Genomic DNA, 23,183 nt, shown 5'->3' with positions numbered 1-23,183 from the left:
TTTTCAGTAACATTTATTCTATCGGAAATAAACAGCATCAGATTTATATAAACATAAAAAAACATTTTTTTCCATTATAAATCCAGTGCGGTGTTGTTCGTATGGCTGATAAATATTTAGCGAATTCCAAGTCCTGTTTGGTGTTGACTGCTGGTTAGAAATTTCCCTGGATCTTCTGTGAATGTTCTGCTACAGTGCAAAAACTGGCAGCAAAATGAAGGAATCAGTCTAATCACCGAGCTCCGCCTCCTCTGTACCAGTGAGAAGCCAGACCAAGCGGAAGCAGATGGCGAGGAAACCGGTACCCAACAGGTCGCCGAGGGCAGTGAGGTATGGGATGGAGAAATTATCCGGGTCCAGTCCTTTCCGCCACATGAACCGAACAATGAGGTCAGCTACGTAGAGCAAGATGCCGACCTGGAATAGGAAACAATGACAGTTAGAGGGAGCTGGAAATGAAAGTGAACCTGTGCCCAGATCATGAACAAGAAAGTATTTACCTCTTCTGAACATGCAGAAATAAAAAAACATTTGAAAACAAACCATCATTCACCTATGTAACTACAATCACTCTGGAGAAACATCTTGATAACTGTCACTGAACAGTGATCACCAAACAAGATAAATCATGCATAGAAACTGCTATATTATGTTTGTTCAGGTTAGAGCAATACAATGTTACTACTACACTACCGCGTTCCCGGTATTACCTGTATGAGGGCGGCGGTCAAGTAGAAGGTAACAAAGAGTACGGTGAGTGAGGTGTGACCTCCTTGTAACAAGTGGATGGTGTACAGGAAGACCAGGTGACCAGGGACAACCAATAGGAACAATACTCGAGCTGATTTGGAATTAACACCTGAAGAGGAGAAGAAAGTAAATGTAGACAATCAGAGACATGAAGGTACTCCCATAATATATTTTCCAGCACACAACCCGTGATTGACAGACTCAGCTCCTGTGTGCGTTGGGGGGGGGGGGGGGGGTGTCGTGTCCCTTCCCTTTCCTCCAATGAGCTCTCCCCACTGAGCTCGGCAGAGTGTAATTTCAGCTCTCCGCCCCCTGTTCTCTTGCCGTTTAGACAAGCTTTATAAATTCTGGTCTTTAAAAGGATGTAGAGAAGACTGCAAATAAACAGGTACAATTTATACAGAAGGATTTGTTTCATCTCTGTGTATCACCTGAGGTCAGTCACTTCACTGGGTGTAGGTCAGGCATGGAGGGTAAAGTTTTTTGCCATCTGTGTCCCATTGGGGACATTTACCTTCACTTCCTGTCAAATAGCAAAAACAGGAAGTGAGAGGAAATCCCTCCAAAGTGACAGAACCTTGAGGTGTCACCAGAACTAGTGCCCCCTTTGGAAGATTTACTGTTCTGGAGACAATCCAAAATGTAAGCTTTTCTTTTCCTTTTGCGGCCATGATTTTGGTGCGATTTTGCAGCGATTTCAGGGAATACCTATGTAATCTTGAGGTCTATGGACCTCAACTCGCATCAAAGTCAGACCAAAGTAGTACAGGGACTACTTTGAAGTCGGTGCAACTTGAAGTCGCACAGATATGAATGGTACTCATTGGAAATCCTGGGGTACGACTTGTCATGTGACTTTGCAGTCCCAAGTCGCAGGACAAGTCAAACAAGTGTGAAAGGAGCCCCTAATGGTGTCCCACCAGAAGCTTATTCTTTCTATTCATTTGTATCCCCATCATTCCATCCAAAAAAAAAAAAAAATACTCAGTACTTCCAGGTATGACTGCAGGAACACAGGATCAATGCCTTCCCCTTTGACGGAATGACATAGGCAGATTGCTGTTCTGCCCCGTGCCCCATGATCTGGCACAGAGCGGCCGCCCTGCCACAGTGTAAGTACAGTGGGTGGTTGACAAGTGGGTAAAGCGGTATTATAACCAAAAGCAAACATTTATTATATTGCAGCTTACTAACTCAGCTCTTTGGGGTGGTTTTGGAGAGCTATATATAGCGCTCCCAAAATGCCCTGCCCATTGAAATGAATGGGCAGCGCTTCCAAAGCGACTGAAAAGTGTTTCGGAAGCGCCGCAACATGGCATTTTTATTCCTTCTTTGGGGTTCAAGCGCTCCGCTAGCAGTCGAAAAAGCACCGCTTAACCACCTCAACCCCAGAATGATTTAACCCCTTTCTGACCAGGCCCTTTTTTTGCGATACAGCACTGCGTCGCATTAACTGACAATTGTGCGGTCGTGCAACGCTGTACCTAAACAAAATTCACGTCCTTTTTTCCCCACAAATAGAGCTTTCTTTTGGTGGTATCACCTCTGCTGTTTTTATTTTGTGCAATATAAACCAAAAAAAAACGACAATTTTGAAAAAAAAAGTGTTCTTTTTTTACTTTTTGTTATAATAAATATCCCCATAAAATATTTAAAAAAAAACAAATTTCTTCCACAGTTTAGGGCAATATGTATTCTTCTACATATTTTTGGTAAAAAAAAAAAAAAAAAAAAATTATCATAAATTGACTGGTTTGCGCAAAAGTTATTGCATCTACAAAATAGGGGATAGATTTCTGGCATTTTTATTAATATATTTTTTTATTAGTAATAGCGGCGATCTGCAACTTTTATCGTGACTGCGACATTAATTCTTTATGACTAACATTCTGTATCATAAATGCATCACTGTTATCGGTTCTATTATGCTTATTATTTTTATTATGAATTACCCTTAGGGGATTGTGACATTCAACCTATTCATGATTATCTTATACATTATTATATATAGCAGGGATATGCAATTAGCAGACCTCCAGCTGTTGCAAAACTACCCATCATGCCTCTGCCTCTGGGTGTCATGCTTGTGGCTGTCAGAGTCTTGCTATGCCTCATGGGATTTGTAGTTCTGCAATAGCTGGAGGTCCGCTAAATGCATATCCCTGATATATACATCAATATGCCTCATATAATGTCCCAACCCTTTAGTTTTCGCATACATTTAAGGATGGAGGTATGCTGATGTTGTCTTAGGTTGAGACAGGTCACACTTGTTTACAGTTTTCAGTGTGAAAGGGGTCTAATACTCCCCTCCACCAGAATGACAATGCTGCTGTCCAAAGGTGCCACCTGTGCTCCTTCATCCAGAGTGTGTGCACTCTAATACAGGAGGTGTGTTACTGGTCAGACCACCAGGTGAATACAGAGCGGAAAAAATGATTGGTTAGCTGCAATATATACAATTTTTGGTTTTAATACCGATTAATTCACTATGAATCTTATCACTGTTCTCTAGAATGTTGCCCACATTCACAGCTCTTATGCCCTGTACACACGGTCGGAAATCCCGATGGAAAAGGTCAGATCGGATTATATTGTCGGAAAATCTGATCGTGTGTGGGCTTTTTCCGTCGGAAATTCCAACGGAATAAATTTGAGAGCAGGATCTCAAATTTTCCAACAACAAAATCCGATCATGTGTAGAGAATTCTGATCGGACAAAGTGCTACGCATGCTCAGATCAAATTTACGAGACCAAAGCTATTGGCTACTAGCCTTGACGTAGTTCCGTCGTAACGAAAGAACGCCATCACGTTCTGAACAATCGGATTTTCCGACAACTTTGTCCGACCGTGTGTATGCAACACCAGTTTCGGACAAAATCTGTCGGAAAAAAATCTGACGGAATTTGTGGTTGGAATGTCCGACCCGTGTGTACAAAGGCTTACAGACGTTGTGCTTACATACCGGAGGAGAAGAAGGTGGTGAAAGGATTGGGCCAGTGCTGCCTCATCTTGTATGGGAGGACACCCGGCATGCTCCAGAAATGAAGGAAGGTGGAGATCCGGCTGGCCTGAATAGCAACCAGGTTCCCGGCCACACCTGCGGGATTAAAGATCATTGAAGCAATTTCAATCATTGAAGCAATTTCAACTTTTTCCGTGAAACAACTAAAATCCCTGAGCCAATCGCACTTCAGATTGAATATGAACTCCAATTAAAATGAAAGCAACTAGTACATTTGTGTAAAATCAGAGTTTCTGGAGCTTCTGGAAGAACTTCTAATTCTGTGTCAGACCCCTTTCACACTGCAGTGTTTTACAGGCGCTATAGTGTTAAAAATAGTGCCTACAAAACGCCCTAAAACAGCTGCCAGCGCACCGCTCCAGTGTGAAAACCCTCGGGCTTTCACACTGGAGCGGTGCGCTGGCAGGGTGGCGTCAGAAAAAATCCTGCCAGCAGCTTCTTTGGAGAGGTGAACTCACCGCTCCTCCACCGCTGCTCCCCATTGAAATCAATGGGGCAGTGTTGCGAAAACGCCGCTCCAACTGCGTTTTGCGGGCGGATTTAACCCCTTTTTGGCTAAAACCGCCCCACTAGTGGCCGAATAGCGCTGCTAAAACGCTGGTGGCGGCTCAGTGTGAAAAGGGCTCTCACAGTCGTGCCTTCATCAAAAGCTTCTAAGCTTGATAAATGGCAGTGAGCACTGTGATCCGTTATATCTGGTGAGGGACAATCAGGATTCACCATTATTGCTTCTAGAGCAGAAGAAAGAAATATGCAACAGAATGGGATCAGCAAGTTCTCGGGATGAGCTAAGTGGATATAACATCTGTCATATACGCTATATTACCAAAAGTATTGTGACACCTGCCTTTTTTACACGCACATGAACTTTAATGGCATCCCAGTCTTAGGCTGGATTTACAACTATGCAGTTTTAGTGCTTTTTGCACTGCAGTCCATTTAACATTCATAGGTGTGCATCCAGCCTTAGTCCGTAGGGTTCAATAATGAGTTGGCCCACCCTTTGCAGCTATAACAGCTTCAACTCTTCTGGGAAATCTGTCCACAAGATTTAGGAGTGTGTCTATGGGAATGTTTGACCATTCTTCCAGAAGCTCATTTGTGAGGTCAGGCACTGATGTTGGAAGAGAAGGCCTGGTTCGTAGTCTCCACTCTAATTTATCCCAAAGGTGTTCTATCAGATTGAGGTCAGGGCTCTGTGCAGGCCAGCCAAGTTCCTCCACCCTAAACTTGCTATGTCCCATAGGAAACCATGTTAAATGGACTGTAGTGCATTTCTGAAAAAAGCACCAAAATATGTATAGGTGTGAACCAGGCCTTACAAATTGTTGCTTTTATAAAGGATCTTTATTCTACTTCCTAAATGTGTTGATGTTATTATGTATTTTGTCATTCTGCTTCTTTTTTTCTTTACTACTTGCATATTTTTCATTAGTTATAATGTGGGTTCAACTTGTGATTTATTAAATGGATGTTTCCTAGTAGTTTAAAGCTTTTTATAATGATTATTTAAAGTGGTTGTAAACCCTTACAAAAAAACCCTCATTGGGGTTTACTTCCTCTTTAAGTTAACTCTCAGGGTTATCTCACGTTTTCAATGCGGGAGTTTCCTCTCCTTATACGAGTGGGTGTGTGATCACTTCAGCAGTGACTGGAAAAACACCCGGATCTGATAGAAACATGTTGTTGCTGTCAGGGGGTAAGAAACATTTACCGTCTGTGGGAAGGTGCGAATGACAAATCACAGAGAGGACACTTGAGATTCCATTCATCTGAATGGCACCTACAGATGCGGTTCTGCCACGATTGACGTGCGATAAATCGCGCTGCAACCATGGCAACTCGCATTGGGTGAAGCTTGTGACCCAAAAAGAGTTCAGGGGCTACTTTTGGGCGACGCGCTTCACGTGATGTGGGTTGCCGTGATTGCAGCGCTGTACTGTAATTGTCCCCCCTCTACATTGTAAAGCACTGCGTAAACTGTTGGCGCTATATAAATCGTGTATAATAATAATAATTTATCAGAACTGCAGTGCGATTTTAGGTGCTATTCAAATGAACGGCATCTCAAATGTGCTTTCTGCAAATTGTCATTCACATCTCATTTGCCGTGATTCCACCTGCGATTCAAAACACCGAGATGTGAATGCAGCCTAAGAAATGCCATGCAGCCATTGCTAGAGACAAGTCCGAGGGTACGTACCATTAATAACCGGAGTGAATACTGCCATTCCCTCGAATTTGGGATCCGTTACGGTTTTGTCCAGGATAAGGCCACCAATACTAGGAGAGATCAACAAAAGGATAATGTATGAATACGTTTATGTGGTACTACCACAAAAGATGGGCCTTGACCTTCTGTGCCATGTGACTTTTTTTAATCAACCGTCCATCTCCATTCACTTCATAAGTTCAGAAAATGTAAGAGCCAACCAACAGAGAAACTTCTGTTCACCAAAAGTGTGCAAATTAACACCAAACACGGGCTGTTTAGCACTCCCATGCAATTTACACATGGTGCAAGGAAAGAAAATCGCTCGATTCCCCCAGTCGGTGTTCATAAGGGAATCCCTCTTGCTGCACTATTGTGTTCTCCTGGCACAGGAAGCCCTCCCAGCCTGCAGAACACAATGATTACTGCTTACAGGGGGTGGGAAATCGTACACACTGCCTCCACCCAGACACGCCCATAAACTCCCCTAGTCATTGTTCATTGGTTGAGATTTGTATAACTCCTCCTGTTTGAAGGAATGCCCGTGCTTGATTGGTCGATTGTGAAACCATCAAACTCTATTGTTAAAGCGTTTCTTCACCCTAAAGGGGAAGTTCCGCTAATCTGATCCCTCCCCCCCTCCGGTGCCACAATCGGCACCTTTCAGGGGGGAGGGGGGTGCAGTTACCTGGATAATCCAGGTAACTGCACCCACTTCCGGCCAGACCGCCGCAGACCCCCGCAGACGCTCCGCCCCCCCCCCCCCCCCGTTGTGTTCTGGGAAACACACAGTTCCCAGAGACACAGCGGGGGACCATAAGAGACGCGCAGCGCGACTCGCGCATGCGCAGTAGGGAACTGGGCAGTGAAGCCGTCATGCTTCACTTCCCGATTCCCTGACAGAAGATGGCGGCGGTGGCAGCAGCGAGACGAGCGATCGCTCGTCATCTGCCGCCGACATCGCTGGACCCTGGGACAGGTAAGTGTGATTTTATTAAAAGTCAGCAGCTGCAATATTAGTAGCTGCTGGCTTTTAATATTTTTTTTTAGATGCAGCTCCTCTTTAAGTACAGTAAACAAACATAACACAGAGCTCCAGGGTCAGTTGGTTGAGCTGTGGAGCTAAGGACGTAAGAGGACGGTGACTTTGTCTGTTTACTTGAGGAAATATGGGAAACAGGGTCGTACTAAGATGCATTATACCAAAGGAGACATGGATTACGTATAGGGTATAGTGGATTTTCAACGACACATGCCGACACATATATGTCGGCAGAATGGCACAGCTGGGCACAGTAATGTACCCGTGCGCTACTTTGAATTTCCTGCCGCAAGCTCCATGACTCGATCACGGATACTCGCGATTATGTCACAGGGCTCAAAAACGCGGAAATGCCGATGTAAACAGCCTCTCCCCATTCTGCCTAATAACAGGACACTGATCATCTGCTCCCTGTCATCGGGAGCAGCGATCAGTGTCCACTTCACACATAGCCCATCCCCCAGACAGTTAGAATCACTCCCCTAGGACACAATTAACCTCTCCCCCGCCCTCTAGTGGTTAACCCCTTCACTACCAGTGACATTTTTTACAGTAATCAATGCAATTTTATAGCACTGATCGCTGTTTTGATGACAATGGTCCCAAAAATGTGTCAAAATTGTCCGATGTGTCCGCCATAATGTCGCAGTCAAGATAAAAATCGATGATCACCGCCATTACTAGTAAAAAAAAAAAAATATTAATAAAAATGCCATAAAACTATCCCCTATTTTGTAGACGCTTTAACTTTTGCGCAAACCAATCAAACATTTATTGCGATTTTTTTATTTATTTTTTACCAAAAATATGTAGAAGAATACGTATCAGCCTAAACTGAGGAAAAAAAAATTTTTTTTTATATATTTTTGGGGGATATTTAATATAGCAAAAAGTAGAAAATAATGCATTGTTTTCAAAATTGTTGCTATTTTTTTGTTTATAGTGCAAAAAAATAAAAACCGCAGGGGTGATCAAATACCACCAAAAGAACGCTCTATTTGTGGGAAAAAAAGAACGCCAATTTTGTTTGGAATCCAAATCGCAACAACCGTGCAATTGTCAGTTAAAGAGACGCAGTGTCGAATCGCAAAAAGTTCTCTGGTCAGGAAGGGGGTAAATCCTTCCGCGGCCGAAGTGATTAAACAATACACTTTCTGCAGTTTCCAATGGAATGAAACACTCCCATTGTTCATAGTAGACAGAGACCATCCAGCCTGCCTAGGCTTTAGGGTTACACTAGGAATCTCAGAAGCAACATTTTTTTAATATATTGGCAAAAAATTGCTTTTAAAAAAAATAAAAAAAATAATGGGATTTGGCAATGCAGTTTGGTACCCTACTGATGAGAAATGTGAACTTCAATGATGGGTTCATATTAAAGTTACACTACAGATTGAGGAAGGAAGGCTGCGATTCCTCTTGCTGTAAAAACAGGAGTGAGGCTTTATAGGGAGAGACAATTGGGAACTCCAGAGGTCTTCCCACTGGACCCACCACATGGTTTGCCTGTACATTTCTGGAGTTCTGCTTTAATCATTGCATGGGATCAGGGCTGGTGCAAAGATTTTTGATACCCTAGGCCAGGGATATGCAATTAGCGGACCTCCAGTTGTTGCAGAACTACAAGTCCCATGAGGCATAGCAAGACTCTGACAGCCACAAGCATTACACCCAGAGGCAGAGGTATGATGGGACTTGTAGTTTTGCAACAGCTGGAGGTCCGCTAATTGCATATACCTGCCCTAGGCGAAACCTAATTTTGCCGCCCCCATTGGCTCCACCCCCTTTGCCCTGCCCATGTGACAGGAGGCAGTGCTATACAGGAAGCATTGGCTCCGCTTCCTCTAGCGCTGGTGCTCCAGTGCTGTGATGCGCTTCTAATAACATCACCGGTCGGACGGAGCAGCTGCCTGGGTCCGAGTTAGTTACATGCTGCAGCCTGCAGAGCATGCAGACGCGGAGGAAAATCAGCAGCCGGGCGCCCCTAGTTTGCCTTGTGGTAGCACCGGCCCTGCATGGGATTAAGCAGGCTTCATCTGTGGAGAGGTAGATGTTATGTTATTATCTTTAGCAGCAGGATCCTAGCAAACTGACATCTGGCATGTGACTGTTTGCTCCATTTCTCTAGCTATAATCTGTATATGAAGTTCCCTCACCTGCTAATGGACATGGCTACAATGACAGGCTGCCAACCAGATTTCAGGACTTCAGCAATGGAAGGGGCTTGCTTAGCCACCGCCACCCACAGCGGGGTCAGGATGATGAAGACCACACAGATTAGCGGAGAGAGGTACTGAATATCTGCAGAGACAGAAGTAAGAGACTTATTTGAAGGACAGAATATATTTAATCTGTTAGTACATGACATAACAAAGGGTTTGGTGGGTACGGTACTGTATAGCCGCGTACACACGGGTGGATTGTATGGCCTACTTAGTCCGTCATACAATCCGACGGACAGTCCATCCTACTTTCGAATGAACGGACTTGACCACACACGGATGCACAAACAGTCCGTTGAAAGCTTGCGCGATGACGTGTACAGCACGTACGACGGGACTAGAAATAGGAAGTCCAATACACAGCAATGCACCCTTCCGCCGTGTAAATCCTTTCTGAGCATGCGCCATTCTTAGTCCGTCGAACTAGCCTACTCACGAGCGGATTGTCCGCTGAAACCAAAGTATGACGGACAGTATTACGGAAATTCCGAAATACTTAGTACGCCAGACTGCGCGCTGAAAAAGTCCGCTGAAGCCCACACACGAGCGGACTGTCCACTGAAATGTGTTTCGGCGGACTAAGTAGGCCAGACAGTCCGCCCGTGTGTACGCGGCCTATGTCTTTTTTTTTCTGATGACACAAAGGTGTGCAATAAGGCTGATATTCCTGTAGGTACAGTGCATCCGGGAACTATTCACAGCGCTTCACTTTTTCCACACTTTGTTATGCTACAGCCTTGTTTCAAAATGGATTAAATTCATTATTTTCCTCAAAATCCTATAAACAATACCCCATAATGACAACGTGAAAGAAGTGTGTTTGAAATCTTTGCAAATCTATTAAAAATAAAAAAAATCCCATGTACATAACTATTCACAGCCTTTGCCATGACAGAGAATTGAGCTCAGGTGCCTCCTGCTTCTACTGATCATCCTTGAGATGTTTCTACAACTTCACTAAAGCCCACCTGTGGTAAATTCAGTTGATTGGACATGATTTGGAAAGGCGCACACCTGTCCATATAAGGTCCCACAGTTAACAGTGCATGTCAGCGCACAAATCAAGCCATGAAGTCCAAGGAATTGTCTGTAGACCTCCCAGACAGGATTGTATCGAGGCATGGATCTGGGGAATTGTCTGCAGCATTGAAGGTCCCAATGAGCACAGTGGCCTCCATCATCCATAAATGGAAGAAGTTTGGAACCACCAGGATTTTTCCTAGAGCGGGCTGCCCAGCCAAACTGAGCGATCAGGGTAGAAGGGCCTTAGTTGGAGAGGTGACCAAGAACCCCATGGTCACGCTGACAGAGCTCCAGAGTTTCTCTGTGGAGAGAGGAGAACCTTGCAGAAGAACAACCATCTCTGCAGCACTCCACCAATCAGGACTGTATGGTAGAGTGGCCAGACAGGAGACACTTCTCAGTAAAAGGCACATAACAGCCCATTATTTTCCTCAAAATTCTACAAACAATACCCCATAATGACAACATAATAGAAGTTTGTGTGAAATCTTGTTGTCATTATGGGGTATTGTTTGTAGAATTGTGAGGAAAATAATGAATTGAATCCATTTTGGAATAAGGCCGTAACAAAATGTGGAAAAATTGAAGCACTGTGAATACTTTCTCGATGCAGTGTATCTGTAACATGGAACATGATTTGGCTGGAAGATTGGATAAAACAGTGGTGACTGAAGCTTAACGTTTCTTAATGCAAATGAATGCATCCAGGTAAAAAGAATCCCTTGATAGAGTACAATTTTGGAGGTAGCCAGAACTATATAGGATAAATTATTGGGGGGAGCTTATTTCAGATGTCTGGAAAATGAGCAGTGTGGCCAGGCAATGTGGAAAGCAAACTGAAATCTGGGTATATCTTTGGAGAAGTCACCAGCAGGAGGAAGGAGGTCCTGATTCCTCTATATAGAGCTTTAGTTATCACTAGAGGGGCCACCAGCAGGAAGAAGGAGGTCCTGATTCCTCTATATAGAGCTTTAGTTATCACTAGAGGGGTCAGCAGCAGGAGGAAGGAGGTCCTGATTCCTCTATATAGAGCTTTAGTTATCACTAGAGGGGCCACCAGCAGGAAGAAGGAGGTCCTGATTCCTCTATATAGAGCTTTAGTTATCACTAGAGGGGCCACCAGCAGGAGGAAGGAGGTCCTGATTCCTCTATATAGAGCTTTAGTCATCACTAGAGGGGTCAGCAGCAGGAGGAAGGAGGTCCTGATTCCTTTATAATCCTGGCGTCCAACCTGTGGCTCGAGGGCCACATGCGGCCCTCAGACCCAGAAGTCAGCAGTGGGAGTTTTGATTTCTATTGGGTCTGTAATAGCTGTGGTTACTAGAAGTTTCATGTAACATGCCCCCAGTCTCCTGTAGCACAGTCTGTGACCATCTTCTTTTGTTTTTTACAGTCTTTTGTAGCAATACATATAATAAATACTGTATGCAGCCTTTGGTGATATCAGGGGCTGCATATGAGGCCCCATAAACCTTGTAAGTTTACAACCACTGCTCTATAGAGATCTTTTGTTATATTTAAAGTTATCACCAGCAGGAGATTCCTCTAGATAGACCTTTAGTTAACACTAGAAGCATTTACCACCAGGAGAAAGGAGATCCTGATTTCTCTATATAGATCTTTACTTATCACTAAAGGGATCTCCAGCAGGAGGAAGGAGGTCCTGAGTTCTCTATACAGATCTTTAAGGGATTTCCAGCAGGAGGAAGGAGGTCCTGAGTTCTCTATACAGATCTTTAGTTGGACCTCATGAAGGTACAGATGGTTTCTGGGAACCTCCAAATGGTGTATGGCCAAAGATACCCAGGGCCATGTACAGCAAACATGCATGAGATCTGTGACAAAGCTCTACTCTCACAAGAAACACAAACGTAATCCTGAATCAATACATGATAATCCCACTTTCGTCCATCTAAGGGCTTCCATACACCTTACAATCTCAGACTACAATCTCTGTACAGTCAACCAAAGCTATGTAATATGAGGCTTTACCCAATCAGTTTGTATTCAATCAGGCTAGGCCTTGTACTACATACTTGTCGGTAGATCAGTCAGGAGATTATACAATCAGATTGAAGCATGGGTGGTGAGCTTAAGAGTCTTACCTCTGTAGTTGAAAAGGGTGCTGCTGACACCAGCCAGAAGCGACAAGGTGATCAGATCCCCCAAACTAGCAGCAATGGGTGTGGCCACATTGTCTGGATTTATTCCGAATTTCCTCGATGCAATGATGACTCCAACCATCACCAGACCTACCGGACACAAAAATATACAGATGTCATGTTTGGGCTTTTCTTAACACTTGGGTTTTACTTTCACCATCTGCTGGATGAACAGTATTAGAACAGGTTGAGGTATGCGGCACCCTCCTAGGTAGGTGCTAGGAAAGTTAGATAAATGTTAGTAGTGTTTTTGATAGGTAAATTTTAGGGCTGTGGAAATTAACCTCCCTGGCGGTACGATTATTTCGGATTTTAGGTGCTAAAAGCGGTACAATTATTTTGCATGAAAATTTGGCGTTTTATATTGTAGTCCTGCAATTCTTAGGAATAACTCCCTTAAATCTGTCCAAACCAGAGTCTAGCTGACATCCCGGGTATGATAAAGTTTGAAAAATGAAATCATAAATTATAATATAATAAATAACTATAAATAATTATACCAAATAATAATATAACAATAATAAAAATTATTCAATACTGTAATCAAATCAAAAACACTGAAATTTGCTCAGTTGCAGAATTGTCACTGTCATTACTTTTCAATATTTGATGACGGATCTCCCCACAAATCGCCATCGCTCAATTCTGCGAGTGATTCAAATTTATTATCGCTGTTTTCTAGCTGGTCTAAAATCATTTTTGATGGAAAGGGACAGTTTTGGTTGCTATGGACAATCTCCAGTTTCCAGGCATAAAGAACAGTTTTTATAATATAAAACTGCATGCGGGACACTATTATTACATACAGCAATGTAATCTGTAAGATTACATTATACTGTATGTATACTGTGTGTTTCACTTTTTGAATTTGGCGCCGATCTCCGTCCCCGTGCGTCGCAACGCTCGCAGGGAACGGAGATCGGCTCCGTGATGAATCGAGCGGAGGACGAGCCACTCGTACAGCGCAGGGACATCGCTGGATCCAGGGGACAAGGTAAGTAACCTCCTCCTGCATACAGCGATGCGGTCCCAAGTCTGGCTCGGGGTTACCGCTGTTGGTGTAAAACTTCCACCCCGAGCCAGACTCGGGAATACCGCCAGGGGGGTTAAAGATTAATTCCTCAATTAATAAATACATTTTTTTGATCGGTACTCACCTCTCCGCCGGCTTCTGGGTCTTCAGGGAGTTCCATCTGAGATACGGTGACGTCATGGACATCGTCACTGGACTCCTCCCCTCCTTCCCCAAGTGCCACCGTCTGCTAACGAAGGGAAGGGGGAGGAGTCCTGTGACGTTGTTCTGGTTGAACATAATGCATACGGGGGAGGAGCTACGCATTACGTCATCCGCTGCTGCCCTACGGAACTAACACGACTGTCGGCTTTACATGCTGTGTTTTTTTATAATTTTTATGTGAGTAGTTTGTGTTTTAACACAAAAATGTAATCTTATAATTAAGCGGTGAGCACTTTCTACCCATGACCTGGCGTCCTTGCTGAGATCCAAGGAGACGTGAGAGAAGTTTATGGTTCGTATTAACCTTTTTGATACCCACTTGCATGACCACCTATTTGCACAGGGGTCCATGCCATAAGGTGAGAGCGATTAGCTAGACCGGAGGAGGTGGGGGGATTGTCACACTACTGTGGAAAAAAAAATTACGTCAGTGCTACAGTTTGTTTTTTAAACGTATTTGTGTGAACTGTGAAATTAAGTTATGGATTGTGGAAACTAACTAGTGTTGGGTGATTGTATATAGTGTATACCACATTTACCACTGACTAATGCAGAGTTGCAATGCAAGGAGATCAGCTAAAAGTAGTTGGATCTGTATGTGTGTTATAATTAATTAAAATTAGTTGATTAATCAATTAGAAAAAAAATAGATTGATCGAACATGAAAATTTTAATCAGTAACAGCCCTAGTAAATTTAGTTGCCTCCTGTAGGCAATGTGGCTATAGTTCTGGGTAAGGTTAAATAATGGTTTGGCTCACTATACCCAGTGAGCTGTGATTGTTTAGTTAGGCCTGATCAATCTGCTGGATAGCTCCCTCTGTTTCCAGGTAACTTGAGAGGTTTCTGGATGATAGGTGTGGAGCTTTGCAGATAGCAGCATGAATATTGATACAGCTCTGGCCTATTCCAGAGAGGCAGGCTCTCATGGCATGTTGGGAGACTGTATTTATTCTAAGAGCACACAGAGCTCTGGGTCTTGTCCCAGAGAGGAGGGGTCCAGCCTAAGGGGGGCAAGCTGCCCTCTCAAGCACAAGCAGCAGAGAGGAGGCCTCAGGTGGGTGAAATGGGGGAGCAATGCTGAGACCCAGGTACTTAGAAGAAGCTGACTGCCATAGATCTGTCTGGTATCACTGGGGGGGCATTGCTTGGAAGATAGAAAGGTAGCTCCATCTGTCCTTGGGCCTTGTGAGTACAGACATTGCAAGATCTTGGGGACCTTGTGCTTTAGCAAACCCACTGGTGCCTTATTTTAGTCAGCTGTGGTTCTAATAAAGGGGAAGAACTCTGTGTTCTGAAGAACTCTGTCCAGATATCTTCCTACCAAAGGGGACTTTGCTCTAATGGCTCTACTTAAAGCGGAGTTCCACCCAAAAATGTAACTTCCGCTTTAAGAGAAGGTGACCCCTGACATGCCACATTTGGCATGTCATTTTTTAGGAGGGGAGCGGATACCCTCTTTCCAGAGGGTTCCAGCTCCCACTTCCTTCTGGCGCACCCTCAGCGCCGGAAGGAAGATCACCTGTCCCTCCTACCTCTAGGCAAACATCTGGGACACGTCACAGGTCCCAGATGATTGCGCAGCCAGTCACGGCGCGGCTCGTGCATGCGCAGTGGGTGTCTGGCTGTGAAGACACAGCCGGGCGCCCACAGTTACAATGCTGGTGCCGCCGAGTGAAGGAGGAGACGAGGAGCGGGGCTTAGATTCCCTGTATCGCTGGACCCTGGGACAGGTAAATGTCTGATTATTAAAAGTCAGCAACTGCAGTATTGGTAGCTGCTGACTTTAATTTTTTTTATTTATTTTTTTAAGAGGAATGCCGCTTTAAGCTAAAGTCTACTGTTTGTTACAAGCCCACATTTTGTCATGTTACAACCAAAAAGGTAAATGTATTTTATTGAGATTTTATGTGATAGACAAACACAAAGTGGCACATAATTGTGGAAGGAAAATTATAAATGATTTTAAATTTTTTTAGAAATATGTGAAAAGTGTGGTGTACATTTGTATAGCGCCCTCCTGAGTCAATACTTTTTAGCCCTTTCACTGCAATTACAGGTGCAAATCTACTCTTTTTGGGGCTGTCTCTACCAGCTTTGCACATCTGGAGAGTGACATTTTTTTTCTCATTCTTCTTTGCAAAAATAGCTCAAGCTCTGTCAGATTGGATGGAGAGCGTCTGTGAACAGCAATATTCAAGTCTTGCCACAGATTCTCAAATGGATTTAGGTCTGGACTTTGACTGGGCCATTCTAACACATGAACAGGCTTTGATCTAAACCATTCCATTGTAGCTCTGGCTGTATGTTTAGGGTCGTTGTCCTGCTGGAAGGTGAACCTCCACCCCAGTCTCAAGTCTTTTGCAGACTCTAATGCTGCGTACACAAGACCGGACTTTCTGGCAGAAAAGGTCAGACGGAATCATTTCATCGGATATTCCGATCCTGTGTGGGCTTCATCTGATTGTTTTTCTTCAAAAAGTCTGATGGATCTAGAAATAGAACATGTTTTAAATCTTTCCGACGGAATCAATTCCTATCGGGAAAATCGTTCGTCTGTATGCTAGTCCGACGGACCAAATACGACGCAAGTGCAACTATTGGCTACTGAACTTCCTTTTCTAGTCCCGTCATACATCATCGCGTTCGAAATGAACAGACTTTGGTGTGATCGTGTGTTGGCAAGTCCGTTCGACGGAACTCCGTCGGAAAGACCGCCAGAGTTTATTCTGACAGAAAGTCCGGTCGTGTCTACGCGGCATAACAGGTTTTCTTCCTAATTGCCCTGTATTTGGCTCCATCCATTTTCCCATCAACTCTGATCAGCTTCCCTGTTTCTGCTGAAGAAAAGCATCCCCACAACACAGTGCTGCCACCACCATGTTTCACGGTGGAGTTGGTGTGTTCAGGATGATGTGCATTGTTAGTTTTCCTCTACACATAAGGTTTTGCTTTTAGGCCAAAAATTTAAATTTTGTTCTCATCTGACCAGAGCCCCTTCTTCCACATTTGCTGTGTCCCCCACATGACTTCTCGCAAACAGCAAATGGGACTTCTTATGGCTTTCATCCTGCCACTCTTCCATAAAGGGCAGATTTGTGGAGAGCACGACTAATAGTTGTCCTGTGGACAGATTCTCCCTCCTGAGCTGTGGATCTCTGAGTTCCCATGGGCCTCTTGGCTGCTTCTCTGATGAATGCTCTCCTTGCCCGGCCTGTCAGCTTAGGAGGACGGCCCTTTCTTGGTAGTATTGCAGTTGTGCCATACTCTTTCCATTTTTGGATGATGGATTGAACAGTGCTCTGTGAGATGTACAAAAGTTGAGATTTCTTTTTATAACCTATTCCTGCTTTAAACTTCCCCACAACTTTATCCCTGACCTGTCTGGTGTGTTCCTTGGCCTTCATGATGCTGTTTGTTCACTAAGGTTTTCTAACAAACCTCCTGAGGGATTCATAGAACAGCTGTATTTATACTGAAAATAAATTACAGAGAGGTGGACTCTATTTACTTAGTTGAATTCTAAAGGCAATTGGTTCCACTTTTAGGTATCAGAGTAAAGGGGGGCTGAATACAAATGCACGCCACACTTTTGACATATCTATTTGTAAAAAATTTGAAAAAACATTTATAATTTTTCTTCCACTTCACAATTATGTGCCACACTGTGTTGGTCTATCACATAAAATCCAAATATAATCCATTTACCTTTTTGCTTGTAACATGACAAAATGTGGACATTTTCAATGGGTATGAATACTTTTTCAAGACACTGTAGTTCTTATCTTTGGAGTATCTCACCACTTCCCTCAACCCTATTCAAGTTCTCCAAAAATGTAAAATCACAAAGCAACATCCCTTAGACCAGTGATGGCGAACCTTGGCACCCCAGATGTTTTGGAACTACATTTCCCATGATGCTCTGGCACTCTGCACTGTAGTGGAGCATCATGGGAAATGTAGTTCCAAAACATCTGGGGTGCCAAGGTTCGCCATCACTGCCCTAGACTGATTGTTGGAGAAAGAGAGAGTGAATGAGCCTATGTGCCTGGCTGCGGGGCAGAAGTTTGAAAAGACCCGGACAGGAATAAGGCGGCTCCTATGGGAGTAGTGCTACACATATTATTTATTATCCGGAGCTCAGTATCTTTTTAAATTAATGAATGAGCTTTTGCTGGTCAAGGCAGAAAAGGATGGTTCTTACCCAAGGACAGGGCAGCCACAAACGCCGTGGTGACGCTGCTAGCGCAGAGGACTGCAGCTTGGTCCAGCTCAATGTAACCTTTAGACAGAGCCCCTAAGATGACGGCAGCGACAGCAGCCAAGAGCCCAACCACTGTGGCCTGAACCTGAAATGACAGCGAATTCCATTTTTATTTTTGGTAGAAGAAATAAATAAAATGTTAAACAGTGTTCACCACAATATAATAGTACGAGTGTAACCTGAATTTTAGGGTTTATGTTGATTTTTGGAAAGCAACTTGCTTAGTTTTAGTTTTTCAGGAGCTATAAAAACACAGCAAAATGACTCACGTTGCATAAGTTTTAGTGCCAAGTATATAATGGCGAAAAAATAATAGTAGGATACAAGTGATTGGTTCTGGAAATGTGTGTGCTATATTATCAGTTTAATGACTTACCTCGTTTGTTGTACTTTAACCACCTGACATCTGCGCTATGGCCGCATGGCGGCCACAGCGCGGATGTGAATTGCCGGATGGCCGTCATATGACGGCCTCCCCTGAGCACGCTCTCTGCTGAGCACGCTGTGATCACCGGGTCACTTAGACTTGGGTGATCACCAATCCAAGTAAGGGGCCGGTCCCGGCCCCTTACCATGTGATCAGCTGTCAGCCAATGACAGCTGATCACATGATCAAAACAAAAGCTTGGTGATCGGTTTTTTTTTCCCTCCTCACGCTGACAGCGGAGGAGAAAAAAAAAAGCCGATCACCGGCTTATCTTAAAGGGACATCGGTCCCGAAAAGTAAGAGGTAATTATGCCTCATTTATAGAGTCTAACAGTGCCCACAAGTGCCACCTATCAATGCCCAGAAGTGCCACCTATCAATGCCCACAAGTGCCACCTATCAATGCCCACCAGTGGTGTCAATCAGTGCCACCTAGAAGTGCTGCCTATCAGTGTAACCAATCAGTGCCCATCACTGCCACCCATCAGTACCCATCACTGCCACCTATCGGTGCCCATCAGTGCCGCCTCATCAGCATACATCAATGACGGACAAAAATTACCCGTTATAAAATTTTAAAACAACATTTAAAAAAAAAATTCTTTTTAAATTCGGTCTTTTTACATAAAAAAAAAAAAATCGCACAGGTGATCAAATACCACCAAAAGAAAGCACTATTTGGGGGGAAAAAATTATAAAAATGTCATTTGGATACAGTGTTATATGACCGCGCAATTGTCACCCAAAATGCGACAGCGCTGAAAGCTGAAAATTGGTCTGGATAGGAGGGGGATTTAAGTGCTCAGTAAGCAAGTGGTTAAACATACATTTGAGAAAGAACCCTATTATATCCAATAATATATTCATTAAAAATGCAAAAATATATATTAAAAAAAATACAACCACCAGTATCTCTATATGGCTTAATTGTAGTTACTGCAATCTACTGAACATCAGGATCCAGACTAGGGAAGAAAACTGTTGTTATAAGTGTATAAAGCTCAACTGCCTTGCTTCATGCTGGCAGCCCAATATAAGGAGATTGGAAAGGTTAGTGACCAAACTTTATGGTTTAGTTGTGGTGCGGAGAAGTTTGGTCACCAGCCTGGATGTGCTCTCTGGCAGGGGTATCTGATGCTCAACTCAAGTTGTGTTGCTAAACCTCCACAAAGCATACAATGGGAAAAAGGTACATTTTTTTCCAAGGAACCATCATCCTCATTTTATTATGCATCTTTGAGAATGTATAACTAACGTTATAAAATCCATAAGGAAATAATACACCTAAGGCCTCTTTCACACGGGGCGGATCAGTAATGATCCGCCCCGTGATGATCCGCTCGCTCAGCGGGGATCGCTCCGTTGTCCCCGCTGAGCCGGCTGCGGACAGGGCGGTCTCCGCACACTGTGCGGGGACCGCCCTGTCAGCTCTCCGCTCTCCTCTATGGGGATCGGACGAGCACGGACCGTGTGTCCGTGTTCATCCGATCCGCTCTGCAGACGGACAGAAAAATAGGATTTTCCTCCGTCTGCAGAATCGGACATTTGCGGAGGCGGACAATAGCGGGTGTCTGCGGATGCTCATCCGCAGACACCCGCTATCCCATAGGGATGAATGGATGTCCGTATTTCATCCGCAAACGGATGGATGAAATACGGACATACCATCCGCATGTGTGAAAGGGGCCTTAATGTTCTAACCAGAGCAAGATAATGATATGACTAACCTGAATTAAAGCTAAATTGCTGACTGCCAACTTCCACCTTTCACTGGAGTCATCCATCTGACCTGTGTTTGCCTGCAAATATAACAGAGACAGAAAGAAAGATTTGTGTTACTAATCAATGTTCAACTTTTATATCTTCAGAATGAGGACAATATCTGTAGCAATATAAGTGAAAGATGGTAATGAAGAGAGAGGATGTATCCAAGAAAGTAAGAGTCAGGTAGCGAGAGGAGTGGAATAAGAAGAAGAGAGGAGAGGGGAAGAGAGGAGAGGAGATGGGAAGAGAGGAGAGGAGAGGGTAAGAGAGGAGAGGAGAGGGTAAGAGAGGAGAGGGTAAGAGAGGAGAGGGGAAGAGAGGAGAGAGGAAGAGAGGAGAGGAGATGGGAAGAGAGGAGAGGAGAGGGTAAGAGAGGAGAGGGTAAGAGAGGAGAGGGGAGGAAAGGAGAGGGGAGGAGAGGGGAAGAGAGGGGAAGGGAGGATAGGGAAGGGGAAGATAGGGAAGGGGAAGAGAGGGGAGGGGAGGATAGGGAAGGGGAAGATAGGGAAGGGGAAGAGAGGAGAGGGGAAGAGAGGAGAGGGGAGGGGAGGGGAAGAAAGGAGAGGGGAATAGAGGAGAGGGGAAGAGAGGAGAGGGGAAGAAAGGAGAGAGGAAGAGAGGAGAGGAGAGGGGAAGAGAGGAGAGGGGAGAAGAGGAGAGAGAAAGAGAGGAGAGGGGAGAAGAGGAGAGAGAAAGAGAGGAGAGGGGAGAAGAGGAGAGAGAAAGAGAGGAGAGGGGAGAAGAGGGGAGAGAAAGAGGGGAGAGGGGAGAAGAGGAGAGAGAAAGAGAGTAGAGGGGAGAAGAGGAGAGAGAAAGAGAGGAGAGGGGAGAAGAGGAGAGAGAAAGAGACGAGAGGGGAGAAGAGAGGGGAGAAGAGGAGAGAGAAAGAGAGGGGAGAAGAGGAGAGAGAAAAAGAGGAGAGAAGAGGAGAGAGAAAAAGAGGGGAGAAGAGCAGAGACGAGAAGAGGAGAGAAAAAGAGAGGGGAGAAGAGCAGAGAAAAGGAGAGGAGAGGGGAGAAGAGCAGAGAAAAGGAGAGGGGAGAAGAGCAGAGAAAATGAGAGGAGAGGGGAGAAGAGCAGAGAAAAGGAGAGGAGAGGGGACAACAGCAGAGAAAAGGAGGGGAGAAGAGCAGAGAAAAGTAGAGGGGAGAAGAGCAGAGAAAAGGAGAGGAGAAGAGCAGAGAAAAGGAGAGGAGAAGAGCAGAGAAAAGGAGAGGAGAAGAGCAGAGAAAAGGAGAGGAGAAGAGCAGAGAAAAGGAGAGGAGAAGAGCAGAGAAAAAGAGGGGAGAAGAGCAGAGAAAAAGAGAGGGGAGAAGAGCAGAGAAAAAGAGAGGGGAGAAGAGCAGATAAAGAGAGAGGAGAAGAGCAGATAAAGAGAGGAGAGTGGTGAAGAGGGGTGGAAGAAAGGAGAATAGCAGAGAAAAGGGGAAGAGGAAAGGATGGGAAGAAAAGAAGAGGAGAAAAGACACAGAGAGAAAGAGAGATTAGGAGAAGGGGGAGAAGATGAGAAAGGAAGAGCAGAACTGAGAAGAGAATCGAGGAGAGAAGAGGAAGAGCAGAGGAGAACAGAGAAGTGGGGGAGAAGCAGAGAGAAGACAGAGGAGTAAGAGTAGAAAAGAGGTGAGGATAGAAACGGAAAGAAAACAAGAAATGGAAGAAAGGAGTAAAGGTGAGAGGAGAGGAGCAAAAAAGGAGAAGAGGAGACCAGAGAAGAGAATGATAAGAGGACAGAAGAGAGTATAGGATAGGAAAAGAGAAAATGTGATTGTAGTAAAAGTAGATGAGGAGAGGAGGGAGGAAATGAGGAGAGGGGGAAAAGGAAAGAAGAAGAAAAAAAGAGGGAAGAGAAGAAGAAAGGGAGATGAAATAATGGTGAAGAGAAGAGGAGCATAAGGGTAGTGGTGTAAAAGAAGAGCACATAAGAGACAATGTGAAGAGAGAAGAAGAGAGGAGGAGAGCAGATAAGAGGAGAAGAGCAAAGCGGAGGACAGCAATGAAGAGGAGGAGAGGAGAACAGAGAGGTGGGGGTGAAGAAGAAAGAAGAGGAGTAAGAGAAGAAAAGAGGTGAGGACAGAAAGGGAAAGAAAAGAGGATATGAGAAGAAAGAAGTGAGGGTGAGAGAGGAGGAGGAGAGGGTCAGTGAAGGAAAGGAGAAGAGGGCGATGAGATCAGAGAAGATAGAAAAGGAAAATAGAAAAAGTAAGGGTAGTAGAAGACGGTGAGGAGAGGAGAAAGAAGCAGAAAAGAGGAGGAGGAGAGAGGATAAAAGAATAGGAGGGCAGAAAGATGAAGATGAGAGGGGAGAAGAGGACAACAGAAGAAAAGAAGGAAAAAGAAGGAAATAGAAGAAGAAATGGGGGGAATAAGTAAAGAGGAGAATACCCTGTTTCCCCGAAAATAAGACCTAGCGTGATTGTCAGTGATGGCTGCAATATAAGCCCTACCCCCCAAATAAGCCTTAACCTGTTTCCCCAAAAATAAGCCCTAAGCTGAAAATAAGACCTACAAGGACTTTAACTAGGCCTTATTTGGGGGGTAGGGCTTATATTGCAGCCATCACCGACAATCACGCTAGGTCTTATTTTCGGGGAAACAGGGTAGGAGCAGAGAGGTGAAAAAAGGAGAGTAAATAAGAGAACAACTAAAGAGAGGAGATGAGAGGAAGAGAGAAGAGGTGAAAAAGAGAGGAGAGTAGTAGAGATCACTTACAGCAGTGGAAAGCCGAGAAGCCAGCGTCATCTCCAGGTTCCCCTTAAGGCCAACCAAAGCTGGCACCAGTATGAAAACCTCTGTGATGGTTTTGAAGACATCCCAGTGCTGGAAAGAGTTAAACACACAGTGACTGCTGATTAGGAGAAGAGTGCACTATAAATAGGACAATCAACAAAGTACATGTGACTTCCACTTATGTCAGCAGACAAGATGGCTTCATCCCAGCCTGCAACTCTTTGGGCAACAACAATTTTTCATAGACTCCGTTTATAACACCTGGGAATCGGAAGGGGAGCATGGTCCCATGCATAGGTGTGGCAGACTATTGCCTTAGGGTGGGCA

General features: G+C 44.4%; 1 protein-coding gene across 3 annotated transcripts in view; it reads right to left on the bottom strand.

The window, feature by feature from the left end:
• The window catches only part of LOC143927594 (solute carrier family 41 member 1-like), an 87,335-nt gene continuing 64,152 nt past the window's right edge, over nucleotides 1–23,183 (bottom strand). For all 3 annotated transcript variants that reach the window (XM_077451745.1, XM_077451746.1, XM_077451747.1), the window contains 9 exons: nucleotides 22,839–22,946; nucleotides 20,093–20,164; nucleotides 17,879–18,023; nucleotides 12,382–12,528; nucleotides 9,188–9,332; nucleotides 5,981–6,060; nucleotides 3,718–3,852; nucleotides 711–859; nucleotides 1–417 (listed from right to left, as the gene is read on the bottom strand). In XM_077451745.1, the coding sequence (XP_077307871.1) occupies nucleotides 229–417; nucleotides 711–859; nucleotides 3,718–3,852; nucleotides 5,981–6,060; nucleotides 9,188–9,332; nucleotides 12,382–12,528; nucleotides 17,879–18,023; nucleotides 20,093–20,164; nucleotides 22,839–22,946 (1,170 nt within the window). In that variant the 3' untranslated portion in view covers nucleotides 1–228. The remainder of the gene's footprint in view (nucleotides 418–710; nucleotides 860–3,717; nucleotides 3,853–5,980; nucleotides 6,061–9,187; nucleotides 9,333–12,381; nucleotides 12,529–17,878; nucleotides 18,024–20,092; nucleotides 20,165–22,838; nucleotides 22,947–23,183) is intronic.

Source organism: Lithobates pipiens, unplaced genomic scaffold (genome assembly GCF_037356315.1).
Source record: "Lithobates pipiens isolate NorthernLeopardFrog02 unplaced genomic scaffold, aLitPip1_a1.2 Scaffold_23, whole genome shotgun sequence".
Lineage (NCBI taxonomy): Eukaryota > Metazoa > Chordata > Amphibia > Anura > Ranidae > Lithobates > Lithobates pipiens.
The sequence above is the reverse complement of the archived record's forward strand: the minus strand, read 5'-3'. Positions and strand labels throughout refer to the sequence as shown.